The 22,055-nt window shown below is 42.7% G+C and overlaps 1 protein-coding gene across 2 annotated transcripts in view; it reads left to right on the top strand.

Moving 5' to 3' along the window:
- C7H8orf89 (chromosome 7 C8orf89 homolog) overlaps nt 1-15,514 on the top strand; it is a 138,701-nt gene extending 123,187 nt beyond the window's left edge. Inside the window, exons 4-6 of one of the 2 annotated variants that reach the window (XR_008626423.2) lie at nt 6,557-7,641; nt 11,772-12,131; nt 14,604-15,514. Coding sequence is in view for 1 of the 2 variants with exons in the window: in XM_055116658.2 (XP_054972633.1) it covers nt 6,557-6,576 (20 nt within the window). In the remaining variant the exon portion in view is untranslated. Of the gene's footprint in view, nt 1-6,556; nt 7,642-11,771; nt 12,132-14,603 lie in introns of those variants that run through there. The other variant, XM_055116658.2, reaches the window with a different exon arrangement.
- Nucleotides 15,515-22,055: the final 6,541 nt, after the last annotated feature.

The following is a 22,055-nucleotide window of genomic DNA, read 5'->3' as shown; positions in this document are numbered from 1 at the left end:
TTAGACACAGCATACAATTTCTTCCATAATGCTGGGGAGAGGGGCATCTCTCTGTGATCTCTCAGTACCCCTAAAGCCATTCTGCACAGCAGCTTTGGATGATTGGATGACTTTGGGAAGAGTTAGGCAAGGTCCAGAGTGATCTGTATATCTGATTTCCCCTAGTAATTAATTAGTTAGTTTGTTCTTCTGTGGAGGCTTTAGGACCTGGCTAAGCTTTTAGTAGTCCTCTAGATCAGGGGTCACTAAATCCCAGGCCATGGACCGGTACTGGTCTGTGTGTGGCCTGTTAGGAACTGGGCCACACAGCAGGTGAGCAGTGGGTGAGTGAACATTACTGCCTGAACTCCACCTCTTGTCAGATCAGCAGTGGCATTAGATTCCCACAGGAGCATGAACTGTATTGTGAACTGCACATGTGAGGGATCTAGGTTGTGTGCTCCTTATGAGAATCTAATGCCTGATGATCTGAGATGGAACAGTTTCATCCTGAAACAATCTCCCCTGTGTCTGTAGAAAAATTGTCTTCCATGAAACCAGTCCCTGGTGCCAAAAACGTTGGGGACCACTGCTCTAGGCCCCCACGTGACCTGAGTGCTAAACTGGACTTTCCATTTAAGACGTTAGAAGGTCTGTCTCTGAGGTTCCTCTTCCACCGTTTCTGACCTGAAATGTGTATGGATGGAACACGAATAATCAGAGACATGCTAGGACTCCACAGGCCTCCGAACAGATTTGCTTGGGCCTGGAGAGTCCAGGAGAGATCCCCGCAGGCTCTAAGGCATTTGGACCTTCCAAGGAAGCAGGGATGTTGGGCATTTTTGCACTGACTACACACGCCCTCAAAATACTGTGCTCTGTTCTGGACTCAACAACTTACGAGTGACAGGAAAAAGTAAGATGAAAACTCAGAGGTAAGCCACAAAGATGAAAAAGTAGATTGGTAGATGTTATTTTTGCATGAAGATGGAAAAACTAGGAAGAGGCCATTTTGGAGAGAAAAAGTCAAGGGGAAGTTTGGGAATAATCTTCAAACACGTAAAGTTTATTTTACAAAAACAGGAGGCCATTGCTGTCCACGGAGAAGGGAACGAAGAGAGACGTGCATGCACTCTTGGCTGGGCGGATTCAATTAGCAAGAGGAAAACTGTCTTGCCAGCTAGAATGAGTGTCTGAAAGTTGTAAAATGCCCTTCTCTGGCACCCTCCTAAGCAGGGTGGATTCTCCTCTTGCTAGTGAGTTTACGAGTTGAAGTCCCTGACAGTAGCAAAAGGGCTAGCTCAGACATCCCATTAGCACTCACCCCAGTGGTTGTAATTTTTCACTGAAGACCGAATAAAATCTTTAGATTTGTAGAAAATGGCATCAAGAGAGCAAGAACATTAGAGAAAAAGGAAAATATTTGAACTGTCAGCTCCAGGAATTGTAAGCACAAGAGCTGGGATGCAGGGCCAGTGCCCTGGAACATGTAAAAGCCCAGCTTTGATTCCCTCAACTATTTCTCAAACTGTTTACAAGATGGAATTAGCTATTCTTCCAAGCTTCCAGAATTCTGTGATTGTGAGTGCTTTTTACTTAAACATTTTTAAAAAAATTTTTTATTTTTATTTTTGAATTTTCATAATTTGGTGACAGAAATTGTTTCATTTTTATTTTTTGGAGACGGAAGTCTTGCTATGTTGCCCTGGCCGGTCTCAAACTCCTGGCCTCAAGCAATCCTCCCACCTTGGCCTCTCAAGTGGCTGGGCCTGCAGGCGTGCACCACCACACTTGGCTATGAGTGCTTTTTAAAAAGAATGGTTTGAATTTGTTTATATAAGCTATATAGGAATGACTCATTGTCCAGTCCATTGGCCACTCTGGAAGTGAAAAAAGAAGAAATAAGACTGTTTCGGTATTGAAGACCTAAACCAACAGTGAGGCTTGACTTTGCTGCGAGTTGCTTGATTTTCATGTGTGTGCATGTGTAAATAATAGCTGGTACCACTCTGAGCTGTGTTTCTCATTGTAGGGTTGGCTCTTAGTACTCTTGCAATGTAAGTCACAGCAATGTGCTGTGCTGAAACGGACAATGGACTCCAATCACTATGAAACGGACAATGGACTGTCTCCATCACTAGGAACTGTGTGATCTTGGGCAAAGCCACCTAACTTGCAGAGTTCTGGTTTGCCTATCTCTAAGATGAAGTCTTTAGAATAGACTAGTGTTTCCTAAATGTCAGGCAATTGTCATTAAAGTCACATCTTTACCTTCCAACTACTACCTGTACTTTTATATTAATATTTTATTTACATTAACTCATTTTAAAATTAATTTACTTAAAAGGTAATTTTGTATCTTACTACACAAGGAATGCTACACTACTTGCCATAAGTAGAAAATAAATGCAAAGTAAACACAATGAAAATAAAACAATGTTATTAAATTCTAGCTAGTAACTGCTGCTTGCCAAAGACTGAGCCTGAGGCCTGTGCTCTCTCTTTACTAAAAGGAGATTAAGAAGTGTTAGAAACATATTAAAGATATATTAGTCCCCCCTCCAAAAAAAAAAAAGATATATTAGTCCCAAACTGATACTTTCTCTTTGACATAATCATGAGGGTTGAAAGAAACTTACAAGGCTGGCTAAATCTTTTTTAAGAAAACTTTTGTTTTGAAGTGATTTCAAATTTAGGGAAATTCGTAAGGACAATACAAAAGAACTCCTGTAGATCTTTTAGTCAGATTTACTAGTTACTAGTTCTGGCCATATTTGTTTATCATCCTCTTTTTTTTTTTTGAGACGGAGTTTTGCTCTGTGGCTGAGGCTGGAGTGCAGTCACACAATCTTGGCTCACTGCAACCTCTGCCTCCTGGGTTCAAGCGATTCTCTTGCCTCAGCCTCCTGAGTGTCTGGGACTACAGGCATGCGCTACCACGCCTGTCTAATTTTTTTTTTTTTTTTTTGTATTTTTAGTAGAGACAGGTTTCACCATGTTGGTCAGGCTGGTCTCGAACTCCTGACCTTAATTAAAGGCTCTGCCCGCCTAGGCCTCCCAAAGTGCTGGGATTACTGGCATGAGCCACCACACTTGGCTCTCTTTCTTTCTGGATATATACTTGTAATTTATTTCTGAATTTTTAAGCAGGCTGCATATACTATACCTTTAATAACTCAATATGTATTTCCTAATAACAAGGATATCCTCTTCTATAACCACAGCATAATCGTCATGTTCAGGAAATTTAACTTTGATGTGGTACTTCTGCCTGACTGAAGTGTATAATTCAATTTTGGCAACTGACCCAAGAACATTATTGATAGCCTTTTTTTTTTTTTCCCCAGACCAGGAACCAGTTCAGATCATGTTTTGCATTCACTGGTGCTGTCTCTTTAGTCTTTTTAAGCCTGGAACAATTCCTCAGCCTTTCCTTGTCTTTTGTGATGTTGACATTTTTGAAGAAGGCAGGCCTAGTTACTTTATAAATTGACCCTAAATTCCTGGTTGTCTGATGTTTTATCTTGATTAGCTTCAGGAAACACTGGTATGCTTCTGATTTGCTAGTATTTAATGCCATGTCGATGTCCCTGTGAAATCCTTTCTTGTGTGATCCTGACAGCCACCCTATGCTTGGCTGACCCTGAAAGAGATCATCTCCATGTTAACTTTTATTACTATCTTTCTGAAGAAATCCAAATGCTAATATTGACCAAATCACATTATCTAAAATAAATTATATCATCCGCAATATTTCATGTTGTTTCTGGTGCTACCAGATATTGTATAGACAGCCTAGAACTTCAAAAGAAGCTCTTTCTTTATACCTCTGTCTACAACAAGGATCCATGATGCTTTTCATTTGGGAGTCAGGAATGGCTGGGGAGAAAGAGTAAAGAGAAAGGTGCATGAGGCCAGGCACGGTGGCTCACACCTGTAATCCCAGCACTTTGGGAGGCTGAGGTGGGCAGATCATCCGGGTTAAGGAGTTTGAGACCATCCTAGCCAACATAGTGAAACCCCATCGTCTCTACTAAAAACTACAAAAATTAGCTGGGTGTGGTGGCAGGTGCCTGTAATCCCAGCTACTCGGGAGGCTGAGGCAGGAGAATCACTTGCACTCGGGAGGTGGAGGTAGCAGTGAGCTGAAATCACGCCACTGATCTCCAGCCTGGGCGACAGAGGGAGTCTCAAAAAAAAAAAAAAAAAAAAAAAAAAAAAGTAGGTGGTTGTAGCAGTGATTTGTGCTCAAAGTGGCCTCTGTTGTGAACAGGCATGGAAAATAAATAATGGGTGAGAGATGGTCCCTGGTGAGGAATTATCTGGGTCAGAGTAGACGTCTTCACAAGCAGTTACAGAGGCAGACAGCAGCTGGTGGCCAAGAAGTATGACTCAAGTCTGTCACCGTGTCTGCTATATGAAGAATCTTTGTAGTTAAAAAAATATATGTTTAGAGACAGAAAACCAACTCAAACTGGCATAGGTAAAAAGAATAATTTATTGGCTCATTTATTAGGCTTCAAGAATAGTGAGATCCAGGAGCTCAAATGACATAATCAGGACTGTCTCTCAGCTCTACCTTTTTCCATACCAGCATCTTACTCAAATAGGCTCTTTCCATTTGGATAGAAAAAATGGCCCTGTTTGGCTTACACAATTGTCACAATCTTAGGAGAGACCCTCTTGTGCCTGTTGGTCTTCCAAAGTGCCCTCTGAATAACCCTCCCTGGGTTATTCATTGTGTTTAGGAAGGGGGAATACTCTGGCCCGGCCTGTGTCCCCCACCTCCCATTCCCTGGGGAGTCAGGGCACATGACTGACAAATCCCCCAGGTGTGGGAGAGGCAGTTCCCCAGTGGAAAAGGTATTTTGTTTGTTTTTGTTTTTGAGACAGAGCCTCGCTCTATCACCTAGGCTGGAGTGTGGTGGCATGATCTCGGCTCACTGCAACCTCCGTCTCCCAGGTTCAAGCAATTCTCCTGCCTCAGCCTCCCAAGTAGCTAGGACTACAGACACGTGCCACTGCGCCTGGCTAATTTTTGTATTTTTAGTAGAGACGTGGTTTCACTATGTTGGCCAGACTGGTCTCGAGCTCCTGACCTCAGGTGATCCTCCTGCCTCGGCCTCCCAAAGTGCTGGGATTACAGGCATGAGCCACTGTGCCAGGCCCCAGATGGAAAAGATATTAGTCAAGGAAACAACAAGCAGATATTCAGGACAGCAATGATGCAGTATGGAGGATGATTTGGTGAGTTCTCTGATGCCATATTAAGAAGGCTTGGTGCAGTGTAGCGATTAAAAGCCCAGGTTTTGGTCTGAATCCTTGTTCTACCATTCACTAGTTCTGCTGGTACTTGGTAAATTATTACAAAATAAAAGCAGAGAGAGACATATTGCAATAAAGCATATCAGGAAATTATTAGAATTTTTCAGAGTTTAGAATCACTGGTTTTGAAAATTGTCATAACATTGCAAAGCAGATATCCACAGGATTAGAAACAGAAATTAAATTTTGATTATCACCCTTAATGGAAAATAACTTTATTTCCACATGAAGCTCTGGATGAACCAAATCTAGTACTAACAAGGAAGATAATTTTATAATTAGTTTTTCCTTGCCACTGAAGATACAATGATAGAATGTAAAAACAGGTGTCTTGAATTATATATAAATCATAAAGCTACTTTCAGTTTCCTGTATGACTTCAACAAGCTACAGGGAATGCCAGAGGAAACATTAAAACGCCACTGTATGAATTTGCATCAAAAATTAAACTCAGACTCACACAAAACTGATTTGTATGAGGAGTTAAATCTTTTTAGAAAATTTCTTCTGCAAAAATTGTCAGCTCTAGATGTACTAAAATTTGTATTTCAAAAAAATTAACAAATTTATCTCAAAGTTGTCAGACTATAAAATACTTTTAACAACTTAAGCAATGGTGACTTTAGTGGAAAAGTCATTCTCAAAATTAAGGATTGTCAAAAATTATTTGTGACCTTGCATTTGCCAAGAACTGACATCACTTTCAATTATACTGATTAAGAATGATGTTGCTAAAAGCAATAAGTGACCTAATAAATGAATTTGTAGAAAAGCATGTGAGAAAAATCTTATGATCAATCAAGATAACATTATTACAACATTAACGTGATAACAATATTGTTCCCCGTATTATACAAAATTGACCCGTTTTTGCAATTTATAACTTTGTTATTAATGCATTGCTATTACCCCATAGTACATTTTGTAAGTAATAAGATCTTTTTAATGAATTAAATTTTAGTACCTTTAACTGCACTTTTCCTCCTGCTTTTTGAATAAGCAGGAGGAAAATGGAAATTTGAATAAATTTTCCATTTTCACAAGGCCCTGCAGATTATGTAGCTAGCACTAGTTACGTGCTATACTTTAGGTGCAAGTGAAGCTGGAAAAACGTAGTTTCAGCGGATTCTACCTTGGGAAGGAGGATTTCGTAAAGGAAGAAACCAACTAGTCAGGAATGATAGACTATCAGCTCCCCACCCACCTCACTGGCTGCCAAACCACTAACCATATTTATTTTCTCTTGGTTTAGGAGATCCCAGCAAAGTTTGAAAGAGGATGAGATTCAGTGCACTAAACTCACCATTCTAAGGATCAGCCACTTCCAAAGGCTGGGGTGGTGCATCAAAGAGAAGCCAGCTGTGCCCCAGCTCCGTGAGGGGTGGTTTCCCTAACACCATGTGGCCCCTTGGCTCCAACTCAGCTTTCTCAATGCCTCTGGGCATTTGTCTGCCTCCCAGAAGTTATTTTTGTGCGTGTGTACTCTTTGGTGATTTTCCAATTCTGTTTAATGCACAGAATATATAACTACAAATATTTACCTCTCTCAAAGCTAGGTCCCAGGAAACTCTTACTGATTTGAAAAGGTTAGTGATTTAATCTCATGCCATTTTCATGTGAGCTGCATGACTGTGAGTAGTCCCAGAATTCTCCTCTGCAAATATCCTGAAAGAAAAAGAACAAATTGTTCTGAATTGAAGACTGAATTCCAACCTGCTAACCAGAAACCTTCTCTGAGAGACTTGGCAAAGATGCATCTGCTGTCAATGCTTGGATCTTTCTTTTTATGCCTCAAAGGATACCATAAACACGTGTGTGTGTGGATGGCCAGTTTCCTAAAATAAATCTCATGTCTCATTCTTGTCCAGAGACTGGCCATCAAGCTTCCTGAGAAAACATGGTGGTTAAAAAGGAAGAATGGCCAGTCGTGTACCCCTAGAAAGAGACCACTGAAACACAATTTTTAATGTTTTAGAGATCACCGAGACCAAGTCCTTCTGTTTAGAGATAAGAACCCTGTGCCCGTGAGGCTGCTTGTTGGTTAGAGGATGAGTTGTGGACTCCTGGATCCTGATCCAGAGTTTATCTGTTTCTCTTCTGCACCATCCCGCCATTGCCAAAACAAAGGAAGCAGGTGTCCAAGTGTCATCTAAGGGGTTTAGAGTACCTGTTTATCCCAGGAAGGGGAGTCTTCTGGGCCTCCCACAGCAGGGACCATAAAGGAGGAAAAGTCAAGTCAAGACTAGAATACTGCTGTTTAGATTTGCAACTGGAATACTGGGGCCAAGTGGAACAGAAACAGGGATTAGAAAATTGCTTCAGGTTGGGATTGAGAAGGTAAGAAAGTGAGTTTGTATGCCATTTTTGTGGGAGAGGAGGAAGGAAAAGGCACCTGACTTTGACATCCCAAGAAATCTGTGTGTGCGTGTGTGAGAGAGAGTGTGTGTTAGTGTGAGTGTGTGTGTGAGCATGTGTGTGTAGGCATATTTGAGAGTGTGAGCATGTGAGTGTGTGAGTGTGTGTGTGCGCGCATGTGTGAGTGTGTTCAAGAGTGATGGTTGTGAGACCATAAAGCTGCCATGGAGTCCCAGCTCACTGCTGACTGGCTGTGTGCTCTGGGCAAGTCAAATCAAGTCATCTCTCTATGCCTCAGATTCCTTAGTTATAAAGTAGGGAGAATTGTCAAAGTCACTTCATAGAAATGTGAGGATTAAATGAGATTATCTACGCAATGTGCTTGGAATAGTGCCTGGCACATGGTAAGTGCTCCATAAATGTGTGCTTTTATTATCACATCAGGTAGCATCTATGACCTAGACTTTTCAGGCTGTTAGTGTACTGCGACCCCTGTCTACCAGGTACGCTTCTCACCTGCTGTACAGAGATGTAACATCCACCCATCCAGATTGCATGTAAACACAACTATGTTTAGAAAGGGACAAGCTCACCTCCCAGCCCACTCCTCCATGTGGGGATGCCCACCTCCCTCACCCACCTCGGACCTGCCTCCAACAATGGTTGGCAGGGTCAGAGGTCCATGGACTGTGGCTCGTATCCCAGTCCCTAAATGAAAACATTGTCTCCTTTCAGTCAGGAGAGTTGTGTCTGCATTTACCTATGAAATAAATCAGATCTTAGGATTTATCCCTTATAGCGGATTTTTAATAAAAAATACCTTTTGCATGACTAGAGCAACATTGCCATATTGAATTGATTTTTCTCCACCTGCAGCCTGGGGAGACCAACCTTGCTCCTTGTTTCTTCTTTCTCACGACTTTATGGGCCTCCTGGGTTTCCTGGCTTTTTTATATTGGTGACTATAGCTACTGAAATGTCTTTACTACTTTCTTTTCTTGCTGAACTGACTGGGTACCTGGAATCCTGCCCTTCTGAGGCTCCAGAGGGAGGCAGAACAGCAGAGGGTTAGAGGATCTGAGACTCTGTGGCTTCAAGAGAGATTCTAGCCTGAGGCAAGTGTAGAGTTAATCAATAAAACAAGAAACCCTGAAGGGGACAAAAGCCCACATCCAAAGATGGGAGAGAAGTGCATGGTGGCTGGAGGTGCCACATGCTAGCCTCATGGGCTGAGCCACAGGGGCCCCTGGCTGGCTGTAGCTCAGAATGAAGAGCTGCTTCCACTGCTACTTGCTTGGACTGAAGTGATGGAGGCCTTCCAGTGGGGGCCCTAACCTCAGGCAGCCCCCAGAGGCCCACATCGCTGGTCCCAAAGGACTCTTGATTCTCACTGACCACTGCTCAGTGAAGGGCAACACCACTGGGGTGAACTGGGTGTCCTCAGGGGTTCCTGAGCTATGGGCAACTGTCTGGTAAATCCAAATAGATTGGTGGGCCAGACAGTGGCTCACACCTGTAATCCCAACACTTTGGGAGGCTGAGGCTGGCAGATCACTTGAGCCTAGGAGTTTGAGACCAGCCTTGGTAACATGGCGAAACCCCATCTTTACAAAAACTACAAAAATTAGTTGGGCATGGTGGTGTGCATCTGTAACCCCAGCTATATGGGAGGCTAAGGTGGGATGATGGCTTAGGCCCAGGCAGCAGAGGTTGCAGTGAGCCGAGATCGTACCACTGCACTCCAGCCTGGATGACAGAGCAAGACCCTGTCTCAGAAATAAATAAATACATAAAGCAAAAAGATTTGTATTTAAAAATAAAAAAAATTAGATGAGTGGCATAGGGTTTGGAGCAGCTGTGGTGTCTGGGGCCTGATCTCATAGTGAGATGTATAGTGGAAAACTGAGGTTGCTGGCCGTGTCCCAGGCGAAGGAAACCTGACTGTAGATCTCTGGCATTCTGAGTTGATAACTTTATAATATTGTTCCCTATCCTCTTAGCAATTCACTTCCTTACTCACCTATCTACTCATTCCAACACCTGCTGAACGTCTACCATGAGGCAGACACTTTGCTGAGCAACAGAGAAATGGAGAAAAGAACAGAGCCCTGTCCTCAGTCAGGTCTGCTGGGAAGAAATCTTAAGAGAAATCCTCAGTGCTTAGAAAATTGCAGATTAATTTCATGTGTCAACTTGGCTGGGCCACAGTAGCCACGTATTTCGTCAAACATTATACTAGTTGTTTCTATGGAGTTATTTTTTAGATGATGTTAACACTTACATCAGTAGAGTTTTGATAAAGCAAATGCCTCTCCATAACGTGGGTGAGCCTTACCTAGTCAGTTGAAGGTCCTAACAGGAAAGACTGAGCTTCCCTGAATAAGAGGGAATTCTGCCAGCAGATTGCCCTTGGCCTGGAACTGCAGCTCTTCCCTGGGTTGCTAGCTTGCCAGCCTGCCTTGCACAGTTTGACTTCCCAGCCTCCATAATTGCAAGAGCCAATTCCCTAAAATCCCATAAAATAATTTCTCTCTCCCTCTCTTTCTCTTTCTGTCTACACACACACACACACACACACGCACGCACGCACGCACGCACATGCACACACCCTATTAGTTCTGTTTCTCTAGAAAACCCTAACTAATACGGGAATACAGCCTCTGTTATATTCCTCTCCTGATGACTTTTGCATTTTATTAAACAGGTTTGGCGTGAACCCGGGAGGCGGAGCTTTCAGTGAGCCGAGATCGCACCACTGCACTGCACTCCAGCCTGGGCGACAAAGCGAGACTCTGTCTAAAAAAAAAACAAAAACCAAAACCAAAAAACAAAACAAGTTTTTTTTTTTTCCCAAAGATGAAATACACATTGTGGAAAATATAGAATATACAAACAAATAGGCTGGGTGTGGTGGCTCATGCCTGTAATTTCAGCACTTTGGGAGGCCAAGGTAGGAGGATCACTTGAGGTCAGGAGTTCAAGACCAGCCTGGGCAACATGGTGAAACCCCATCTCTACTAAAAATACAAAAATTAGCCAGATGCAGTGACACATGCCTGTAGTCCCAGCTACTCGGGAGGCTGAGGTGGGAGAATCATTTGAACCTGGGAGGTGGAGCTTACAGTGAGCCGGGATTGTTCCACTGCACTCTAGCCTGAGCAACAGAGCGAGACTCTGTCTCAAAAAAAAAAAAAAAAAAAAAAAAAAAAAGAAAGAGAAAAAAGAAAAAAGAAAGAAAATACAAACAAATAGTACAAAATAGCCTGTAAACATCCTGCTGGGTGTGCCTTTTTTTTCCTATGCAAACATAGACATGTATACTCAACAACAAAATTTGGATCATGAAGCTTTATTCTGTCTTTTTTCAAAAACATGAATCATGAGCATTTTAAAAATCTCATTAAAATTGTATGGAAAGATGTTTAGGGCCTGCCCACTCATCTGTTTTTGTTGGAAATTTAGGTTGTTTCCTATTTCCTGTTATTATAAATAGCTCTGCAATGAAAGTTTTTCTACATAAATCTGTCTGCCTCTCGGATAATTTCCTTAGGGAAGATTCCTGGGAGGGGAATTACTGAGAACGTTTGCCTCATAAATGGGAGAATTATGAAAAATGGAAGGGGAAAATGCAATAAATTGAATGAACTGGGCTTCTTGACTCATTTTAATGGAGAAAATAAGAAACACCTGACCTCCTCCAGGGCTGAAGTCATGGTCATTAGTGTTATTTAGGGAGACAGTTGGATATGGTAGAAAGAAGCCGATTAGGAGCCAGAGCTTGGGTTCTGGGCCTGCTTCGCTTCTCTGTACAGCCAGGAGCCCCATGTTTTGCTTACAGTTTCTTCATCTATAGAGAGGAGATATAGTAACGACCCTGCCTACTTTGCAAGAGGTTGCGAGGGCCATTGATGCAATTGGTGTGAATGATCCCTCTCACCCACCTGGCCTTTCCTCCCCCTTCCAGAACAAGCAGAACCCTGCTGCTTCTGGGAAGTCTGTTTAGACTTTCTGAGGATAAATCAGTAGCCTCTTCTCTAACATTCTCCAACCTCTTTTCTATAGCGTATATAACGTGGCATTAAAATAACCACTTCACACTTCTATTCCTCTAGCTGGCCTGCGAGTCTGAGTCTTATTCATCTTTTCTCCCCACTGATGCTTAGTATAGCATCAGGCATGCCAGAGATGCCCTATTCACATTGACTAAAATAAATAGTAAAGAGCTACATGAGCATCATTCACAAACATTTATTAAGCACCAACGGTGTGTCTCTGAACTCAAAGCACTCACTCGACAGAAGAAGAAATATCGCATTTGCTGAGTGCCCAATCAGTTGTGTGGATGCTCAGCGCTGCAGGAACTTGGGCAGAGGGAAGCCATCACTGAGGGCCCAAGTGGCCAAGAAGTCTTCTCAGACCAGACCTGGGCCTCTGAGAAACACTGGCCTCGGACGAAGAGAGAATACACAGAGGTAACCCCCCTGCAAAGGGAATAGCATGAGCGAGGGTCATCCAGTGGTGTAATATGTGGTCTGGTATACAGTAGGGGCCTCATAAATACTTGCTGAGTGAGTAAAGAAGAGCACAGTGCAGTGCATCACATTTTCTGAGAACAAGATGGCCTTTTTGCACCTTCCCAAAGAGACTGTCTATTCTATCAATGCAAAAATGACATGTCATCCAATAAATAGGAATGGAGTGTCTAATCACCTCATCAGTTTCCAAATACAGGTACAAACACTGTCCAGCTAAATTTCCTCAGTGCTGCTCACAAAATTACAGGTCCACGTAGCTGTGCATGCTCCTCCACTTCCTCCTGTGACCTCCCTGGGTCTGTAGCAGATCTATGAGGAGCAACTGGCTACTCTGTCAGCTTCTGTTGACAGAGCTTCCACGAGCAAGTGACATGAAACTGAGGTGTCATCCTGCCTGATTCACGGTTCCTGTAGACAGGTTTTTTTTTTTTTTTTTTTTTTTGAGACGGAGTCTGGCTTTATTGCCCAGGCTGGAGTGCAGTGGCCTGATCTTGGCTCACTGAAACCTCTGCCTCCCGAGTTCAAGTGATTCTCCTGCCTCAGCCTCCCAAGTAGCTGGGACTGCAGGTGTGCACGACCATGCCCAACTAATTTTTGTATTTTTAGTAGAGACAGAGTTTCACCATGTTGGCCAGGCTGACCTCGAACTCCTGACCTCAAGGGATCTGCCTGCCTCGGCCTCCCAAAGTGCTGGGATTATAGGCGTGAGCCAATTTTTTTTTTTTTCTTTTTTAAGCCGCTCTGTCCATTCTGTTCTGGCTGACATGGCCCAGCCTTTTATTTGTGTCAGTCATGTTGCTTGCCAAAAATCAGAAATTGTAGGTGTTTATCACAAAATCATCAGTAATCATGTTGGACAATGTGTTTTATCTCTTGGCATCTAACTTTAGGTAAAAGCTTCAAACTTGTCTTGGAAATGGATGGGTCAGTAGACTGATGTTTTTTGGGTAAAATTAATTTCAGCTGTAAATAACATAGACCCTCTCCTCACCCCTTCTAAAAGGTAAACAAGGTAGTTGCTTAATTATTTCAAACATATAAGAATCCAGAACTAGGTAGTGGAGGGTGTGTGTTGACTTCATTGTCACCAGGGATACAAAGCTCCTCTTGCCTCACCGTCGTCCATCCCTAGTGAGGCAGGAGAATAGGGTCTGGAGGCAGGGAACCTAAGGCTGTTTCAAGCTGACTTCCTAGATCTAAATCAAAAGGACAACCCCAAATTTCCAAGCCCAAGTAACAAAAGGACCAGAAGCCACTCCCTTTGCCACATCCCCCTTTTCTGTGTAGCATAGGAAAAATTAAAAGTACCTCTGATTTGTCCCCTCCCACAACCAATCAGGCTGGTCACAGGCCAAGTCTTCATTTGCATAGGAATATAACTTTGTACCTTCACTTCAACCTCTGATTGGCCACTTTCCACACCAATCAGATGTTTGCATAGGGTGTAATTTTGTAACTTTGCTTCAGCCTCTGATTGGTCTCCTCCCACAAGCAATCAGATTGATGGTGGCCACTACTTCATTTACATTGGGTGTACATCAGGTAACCAATGGGAGTGCATTTTGTTCAATTCTTTGTTCAAGACTCCAAGAACCTGGACACCCTCCACTGGTAACACTAGGACATGGCCTGCTTCTTCATGTCCAAGGTTAGCCATTTCAACCACTTCCCAAACAGCAGGGTGGAAGAAGTGAAGGGGGAGGGGTGCAACTCCTCCCTTTTACAAAACTTTCTGGAAATCCCACACAACCCTCCGGCTTACATCTCATTGGCCAGAACATAGTCAGATGGCCACACCTAGCTGGGAAAGAAAATAGGAAATGCTGGGTATTGTATTGCTGTAGCTGGGTGTTGCTGTCCCCATCTAAAAAATAGAGCTCAGTTAATTTGATAGAGGAGAGGATGGATATTTGATGGACAACTAATAATCTCTGCCTCAAACTTGATTGCAGCTATCATAATCTTTGACTCACTTCAGAAAGCAAAGCAACGATATAAATAAATGAAAGAAACATGCCAAAATATCATGCTTGGGAAAAAAACTTGTTTTCTGAATGCCAGGCTCTAAAATTTCAGAGATATTTAATCAAAAGTTTATAGCCCAATTTAGGGCACTGATGTGTCTAACACTCTAGCCAAATATGTATATGTGTATGTGTGTGTGTGTGTTTATGAAATATAAAATGTATCTGTTTATTTAAATTGTTAGAATGCCAATTAACATTTGAATAAGGCACCTTTTGCTTTGAAAGTTTGACAATGATTTGTAATTGTCCTATAGTTATATTTTTTCAGTGTTCATCATTTTAACATTATTTATTGTGAAATATACATGTAAGAAAGTGCAGAAAGCATGAACTTAACTTACTTTTAAATAGAGCTTTAGAGTGCCTCTTTATCATTATTTAGCTTGACCCTCTGGACAGCTCTGTGAGGAGGGAATGGGAGACATCACACTTTCTAAGTGAGGAAGCACAGAAGGGAGATGACTTTCATGAGGTTCGAAGACAGAGGTGGATTCAGAGCTTGAACCTACGTCTTCTGCCTCAGAGCCCCTCGCGTGTTTACCACATGCTGCCAGAGACTAGAAATTCCATGAAATCTGTCAGAGATAGAAAGAGGCGGCACAACTTTCTGGAAAATCATTGGTAAGTAAAAGTGAACAGAGAGGACTAGTAGTTGCTGTTCATATTGAAACATAAGATATCCCAGAGCTGTGGAGTCGATGCATCGTGAATTACCACTTGACATAAACAGTGCCTTAGTGCGAGGAACACTGCAAAGCAGCTCTCACAGATTTAAGATTTTACTATAAATGAAATAAAGGGGGAAAGAAGGACATATCTTTGGCAACCCTTTCTCCTTGTCACTATTTTTGGTTCCTCATCTGAAGAAAGTTTGAAAGATTTCCTTGTAAGGACAAAAGAAAAAAATCACGCCATGGCCTCGTGACCTCAGTAGAAACAGTCATGAGTGAATGAATATTTCTCTTCTCTAGCACTTGGGAAGAATTGGTGGCAGACTGTAAAGACTTCCCACCCACCCAAATGGCATAAATGAATGAAATCAGCTCAGCGATCTCAAAAGGCCGTCTCTGGGACTGATTAATCTCAGCATTTCAGATACAGAATGCCCCCGGGATTTGGATAAGAGTGCACCCAAAGAAGAAGGCAGCCTTTTCTTCCTTAAGTAGACATTGGACCCGAGCCCTTAGAAGAGATGTTTGGTGATATGTATTTGGTTTTCATAAACCCTTTCATCTATGGAATTTCTTCCAGATGGAGGAAAGAGGAGAAGCAATAAAGCAAATGTCTCCCTCCCGTGTTTTTGCAGATTAGTTGTAATTGTGTGAACAAGTCACTGAACAGTGAGAATAAGTATAATCTTTCTCTCACACAGGAGTCAACTGACCCAGCTCATTTATTTATTAAACATACACTGCTTACTGAGTGCCAGGTAAAGACTTTACAGATAGTAATTCATGTAATCCTCCTACAACCCTCTGAGGGAGGTATTATTTACAAGAAAGGAAACTGAAACACTCAAAGTTTAATTAACTGCCCAAGTCAAAGAGCCTGTAAGTGGAACCAGGCAGGGACCATGCCCTGAACCACCATTTATTCTGTCTCTCATCTTCCTGTATAGGGAAGTCCAGGAAGAATGCCTATCTGAAGACAAAGTCACTTGGGAGCAGGGATTATGTATTTATTAGTTTCACTGCCTTATACATATATAATATACATATATATGTATATAGTATATGGTGTAGAAAACTTATGCTTCTCTTAAAAAAGGAAGGAAAGAAAATAGGAAGGAGGGAGGCAGGGAGGGAAGGAAGGGAGGGAGGAAAAATGGAGGTAGAATCATTATATACCAGGAAGGAAGGAAAAAACGAAGGAAGGAAGGAGAAAGGAAAGGAAAGGAGGGAAAAAGGAGTGAGGGAGGGAGGAAAAAATGGAGGGAGAATCATTATATACCAGAAAGAGAATCCTGGTTTGGACATTCTCTCAAAGGCTGCTGAAGATGAAGCTATCCTCAGTGTCTTCATTTCTTTAAACCGGGAGGACGGATTGTCACAACCAACCTGCTTTCATTATGAGTTGTTTATAAATATAAGTCAAATTAAATAATGTATGTCAAAGCACTTTTAAAAATTCTGGTATATATGCTCAAGTATTTTTGTAATTACTATAACCAAGCCAGCTTACCAGTTTTTGCTTTCGATTTTTCCTTATCCCACCTTGCTTTGACTTTCGGGTAGAAAAAAAAAGACTCGAACTAAAATTCTCATGTTCTCCAAAAGTCATTAGAACTAGCTGCTAATCTTTTTTCCTTTAGCTGAACATTCCAAATATTATACCACTTCTTCAAACACAAAACATTCATTCTTATAATGACACCTTCACAAAGGAAACATTTTCTGAATGGCATTCACGCAAAATCTTAAAGTATACTCATCTTCAAGGCTTCGAAATGTTGGATTGGCTCACAGTTGTTCAGCCCTTCTGTTTATCACGAAGGTAGGGGTGATCACCTTCTGATTATCTGTATCTACAGCAGCAGAGTCTTCCCTACAGGAAGCTTTATTCTCTTTAGGCCTCTTCCTGTCAGTCAGCTGTCAATCACAGAGCAGGGCTCATGGCCTTTGAAGTATCTGCTTTCTCTCTTTCTCCTTTTCCTAGAAGAGTTTCAAGGGCAGACATCGGGGCCCTGTCAGAGGAGGATTGGGACTGAGGGATGGGGTATCCGGGTTTACAAAATCTTAATTTTTGTATTGAGACAATCTCGCTCTGTTGTCCAGTCCCCTGCAGTGGCACGATCTCGGCTCACTGCAGCCTCCTGGGCTCAAGTGATCCTCCCACCTCAGTCTCCTGAGTAGCTGGGACTACAGGTGTGCACCACCATGCCTGGCTAATTTGTCTATTTTTATGGAGACTGGGTTTTGCCATGTTGCCCAGGCAGGTCTTGAACTCCTGGGCTCAAGCGATCCGCCTGCCATAGCCTTCAATACTACTGAGACTACAGGCATGAGCCACTGTGCCTGGCCTGAGTCTATGAAATCTTTAGCTTCAGATTTGTTTATCTATTTGCTCATCTGGGTATCCCACAGGCATTTCCAACCCATCGTATCCAAATCTTTTTTAACATTATATTTGATTATAGATTTAGGGGGTACATGTGTAGGTTTGTTACCATTATATTTGATTATAGATTTAGGGGGTACATGTGTAGGTTTGTTACCATTATATTTGATTATAGATTTAGGGGGTACATGTGTAGGTGTGTTACCATTATATTTGATTGTAGATTTAGGGGGTACATGTGTAGGTTTGTCACCATTATATTTGATTGTAGATTTAGGGGGTACATGTGTAGGTGTGTTACCATTATATTTGATTGTAGATTTAGGGGGTACATGTGTAGGTTTGTTACCATTATATTTGATTATAGATTTAGGGGGTACACGTGTAGGTTTGTTATCATTATATTTGATTGTAGATTTAGGGGGTACATGTGTAGGTTTGTTACATGGGTAGGTTGTGTAATGCAGGGGTTTGGGTTTCTGGTGAATCCATCACCCGAATAGTGAACATTGTACCCAGAAGGTAATTTTTCAACCCTTGTCTCCCTTTCACCCTCCCGGCTTTTGGAGTCCTCACTGTCTATTATTTCCATCTTTATGACCAAGGTACCCATTGTTTAGATCCCACTTACAATTGAGAACATGTGGTATTTGATTTTCTGTTTCTGAGTTATTTCACTTAGGATAATGGCCTCCAGCTTCATCCATATTGCTGTGAAGGACACGATTTCAGTTTTTATGGCCGTGTATATTCCATGGTACATACGTACCACATTTTCTTTATGTAATCCACCGTTCATGGGCATTGTGTCCAAATCTGAGCCCACCATCATGAACCTTCTTCTCTTCCTCTGTCCCCATTTCAGTGACTGATACCACCATCCACCAAGCCCTGGAGTCACTGTGGCCCTTCTTTCTCCCTCACACCCACAGTCACCAAGTCCCCCTGATTCTGCCTCCTTAGTGGGTCCATCTCGGTTTGCTTTCAATTCTCCTTCCATATTGTGGCTAGAGGGATCTTCTGAAACTAATTTGTTCATTATTACTCCTCTGTTTAAACAGTTTCAGGGGCTTATTCCTGGCATGGCACAGAGCCCTAACTACTAGCCTGGCAGAAAAGGCTCCTAGTGACCTGTTCCCTGCCCATCCTGAGAAACCTCAGCTCCTCCTGCTTCCTGGCACACACCTGCACTTAGCCACACTGGCTGCGTTCAACTGCAATTACCTCTCCCTCCTTTTTCCACCTGTCTAAGTTCTCTGCGACCTGGAATACTCAGCTCAAACATCCTGTCTCCCCAGCCTGCTGCCCAGGTCCTCCCTGCTGCTGCCATAGAGACCCAAGTAAAGCCCTTGCCATGTCATATGCTGTTAGTTTCCCTTTATCTATTTAGAAGATCTTCAGGGACAGGAGCTGCTTGTTTATCTTTGTATTTCCAAACCTAGAATAGAGTATTGCACCAAATACATGTGCCAAAAATGTTACTGAATGAATAAATGTATTCTAATATTAATTGTCTACTGCCTACAGACTCAGCCAGTGCCACTCTGCAGGGCACACTGAATCCCACACAACATAGCCTCTGATCAGGACACCCACTTTACACAAAGGGAGTGTGGGTGGGAGCCCAGGGCCATGGAATCCACTGAACATATCACAAATTGTACCATCTAGAAGCGACTGCCTCATCATGGAACACAAGAGCAGCCTACTGGATACACAGACACAGCTGAAGATTATACTGAGAAGCAATTATCTGAAAGGATAGGAGTGTCCTCAGACAGCTCTCTATGATGCTGTGTAGAAAGAATACACAAGTGTGGGAACAAAGGGGTGGAAGTGGGAGTGCCTGCACTTACTATCACTTCCAGTGATCCACTGGGGGACTTGGCACTTCTCACCTCCTCAACTCTGGGCTCTGCAGTGGAGGTTCTCTTCCCTTAAAGGGACACACTCTTGCCAAGGGACCCAGACAGGGCCCCATTGCACTGCAAGCTGCAGCTGCCTCTGGGACATGTTAGACTCCTTGTGTCCAGGGACCAACAGACAAGAGAAGGAATCACCATCTTTGCAGGTGTAATTGCCCCTGGCAGGCAGGAGGGGGTAGGGTCACTTTTGCACCTTGAAGCAGAGAAGAAGACATGTGGGCCCCAGATGCTCCACTGAGCACTCCCTGTGCTCACTTTGGCAGCTGACTTTGGTTTGGGCACTCCCCATTGGCCTGGCTGAAATGATTGTAGAATTGTGCTGCCATTCAGGATGCTTTCTGGTCAACTTTTCTTCCTTCCTGCTCTCCTTTCACAGGTGTAATCCTTGCATTGCAGTTTGGTCTTTTTTTTTTTTTTTTTTTTTTTTTTTGAGATGGGGTCTCGCTCTGTCGCCCAGGCTAGAGTGCAGTGGAGTGATCTTGGCTCACTGCAATCTCCGCCTCCTGGGCTCAAGCAATTCTCCCGCCTCAGCCTCCCAAGTAGCTGGGACTACAGGTGTACATCACCATGCCTGGCTAATTTTTGTATTTTTTGTGGAGATGGGGTTTCCCTGTGTGGCCCAGGCTTGTCTGGAACTCCTGAGCTCAAGCAATCCACTCTCCTTGGCCTCCCAAAGTGCTGGGATTACAAGCATGAGCCACTGCCCCAGCTGTTCTCTTTATTTTTAACAGGCATTTCCCCTAATAAGTCTGTTGCACTTCTAATCCCATCTGGCCAGCTGCTTCTCAGGGGACCAAGACTGCACAAGATGCAGTCCTTTTCATGGGCATCTGCTTTTTAAGAGATTTCCTAGAGCAAGCACTCTTTAATAAAATAAGTTAATGCCAAATAGTGGAATTGTAGGCCTGGCAGCAGGCATTCGGGAGTGTCTTTCACATGCTCTAGTGCTGGTGACTAAGCTTATTCCTAAGGCTGGCTGGCCTGGAGCACCTTCTCCCTCAGCAGATGTGCTTGGCTTCTGGTTGGCTTCTTCTTGTAGCCTGGTTGGCTACAGGTCATGTCAGGCTTTGGAATCAGACAGATGGGCAATTCATATCTTGGATTTGTGGAACCTTACCCCCTGGTAAAATAGGAGCAGTAACACTCATTAGGTTACTGGGAGGATTCATATAGAAAATAAATGTAAAGTGTGTAGCATACAGTAAGTGCCCAATAAAGTGTAGGTAATCATACATTATTCTTACTCTTAAACTTAGGAGACATCTCAAAGTCACCTTTAAAATCTACTAATTCTAGGAGAGAATGGTGAGGCTAATCCTTTTTTTCTACTGAAGAGCTGTGTTTTTAGAAATGCGGTTGGCTTTTGTTTATTTTTTTTTTAAAGGTCACTTCCAACTGAATAGCCTATCATTGGTATAACTGTGGCTGTTCATCAAATGGACATAAACACACAGCAAGAAGCCTGCCCATCTGCCTTTTGGTGTCTGGGCTCACTGTAGCACAGGTCAGTCATGCCACCCATCTACCAAACTGTCTTAGTCTGTTTGGGCTGCTGTAATAAACTAGTGCACACTGGGTCACTTATCAATAGAAATGTACTGCTCACATTTCTGAAGGCTGGGAAGTCCAAGGTCAAGGCACCAGCAGATTCTATGTCTGATGAGGGCCTGCTCCTCACAGATGGGGCCTTGTTGCTGTGTCCTCACGGGAAGGAAGATGGAAAAGGCAAGCAGGTCCTCTAAAGCTGCCCTGTTTTTTTGACAAAAAGAAAGAAATTTTATTATATATCTAAGAAAGGACTTGTATACAAAGTGCGTAAAGAACAATGAAAACTCAAGAAGGCAACCCAGTAATATGGGCAAAAGATTTGAAACGATGTTTCACAGGAAGATATAAGAATCACCAAAAGGCACAGGAGAGTATGCTCAGAAATATTAAGTCATCAGGAAAATGCAAATAAAACCACAATGAGATACCACTTTCACACAGTAAAATGGCTTAAATTCAAATACCAAGCAATACCCAGTGTTGCTGTGCACGTGCTGCAGGTGACTCTCTTGTATGTTGTTGTTGTGCGTATAACATGCAGTCACCTGATTTGAAAACATCAGATTTCTTGCGAAGTGGATCACAAACTTATGAGATGATTCTGCAGTTCCATTCTGAGGTATCTACCCAAGAGAAATGGAAATGAATGTTCTTAAAAATTCTAGTCCAGGCTGGGTGCAGTGGCTCATGCCTGTAATCCCAGCACTTTGGGAGGCTGAGGTGGGTGGATCACCTGAGGTTAGGAGTTCGAGACCAGCCTGGCCAACATGGTGAAACCCCGAATCTACTAAAAATAGAAAATAAACAATAAACTAGCCAGGCATGGTGGTGCACACATGTAGTCCCAGCTACTAGGGAGGCTGAGGCAGGAGAATCGTATGAACCTGGAAGGCAGAGGTTGCAGTGAGCTGAAATCGTGCCACTACACTCCAGCCTGGATGACAGAGCAAGACTCTGTCTAAAAAAAAAAAAAAAAAAAAAAAAAAAAAATTCTAGTCTAATAACATTCAAAAGAAATTTACTTATTCCCAAAATCCTAAACAACCCTTTTGTCAATCAAGAGGAGGATAAGTAAACTGTGGTATGTTCAGACCGAAACCTCTACTCAACTATAAAAAAGAAGCTACTGATGCATGCAGTGTGAGTGAATCTCACATTGTGCTCAGTGAGACGTGTTAAACACAAAAGGGCACATACTGTGTGATTTTAATTATATGAAATTCTAGAACAGGCAAGGTTAACCTATAGAGAGAGCAATCAGATGAGTGGTTGCCTGGAGTGGGGAGTGAAAGGGAGATTGACTG

The sequence above is a fragment of the Pan paniscus genome, chromosome 7 (assembly GCF_029289425.2).
Source record: "Pan paniscus chromosome 7, NHGRI_mPanPan1-v2.0_pri, whole genome shotgun sequence".
NCBI lineage: Eukaryota > Metazoa > Chordata > Mammalia > Primates > Hominidae > Pan > Pan paniscus.
This window is presented reverse-complemented; position numbering and strand designations above follow the sequence as displayed.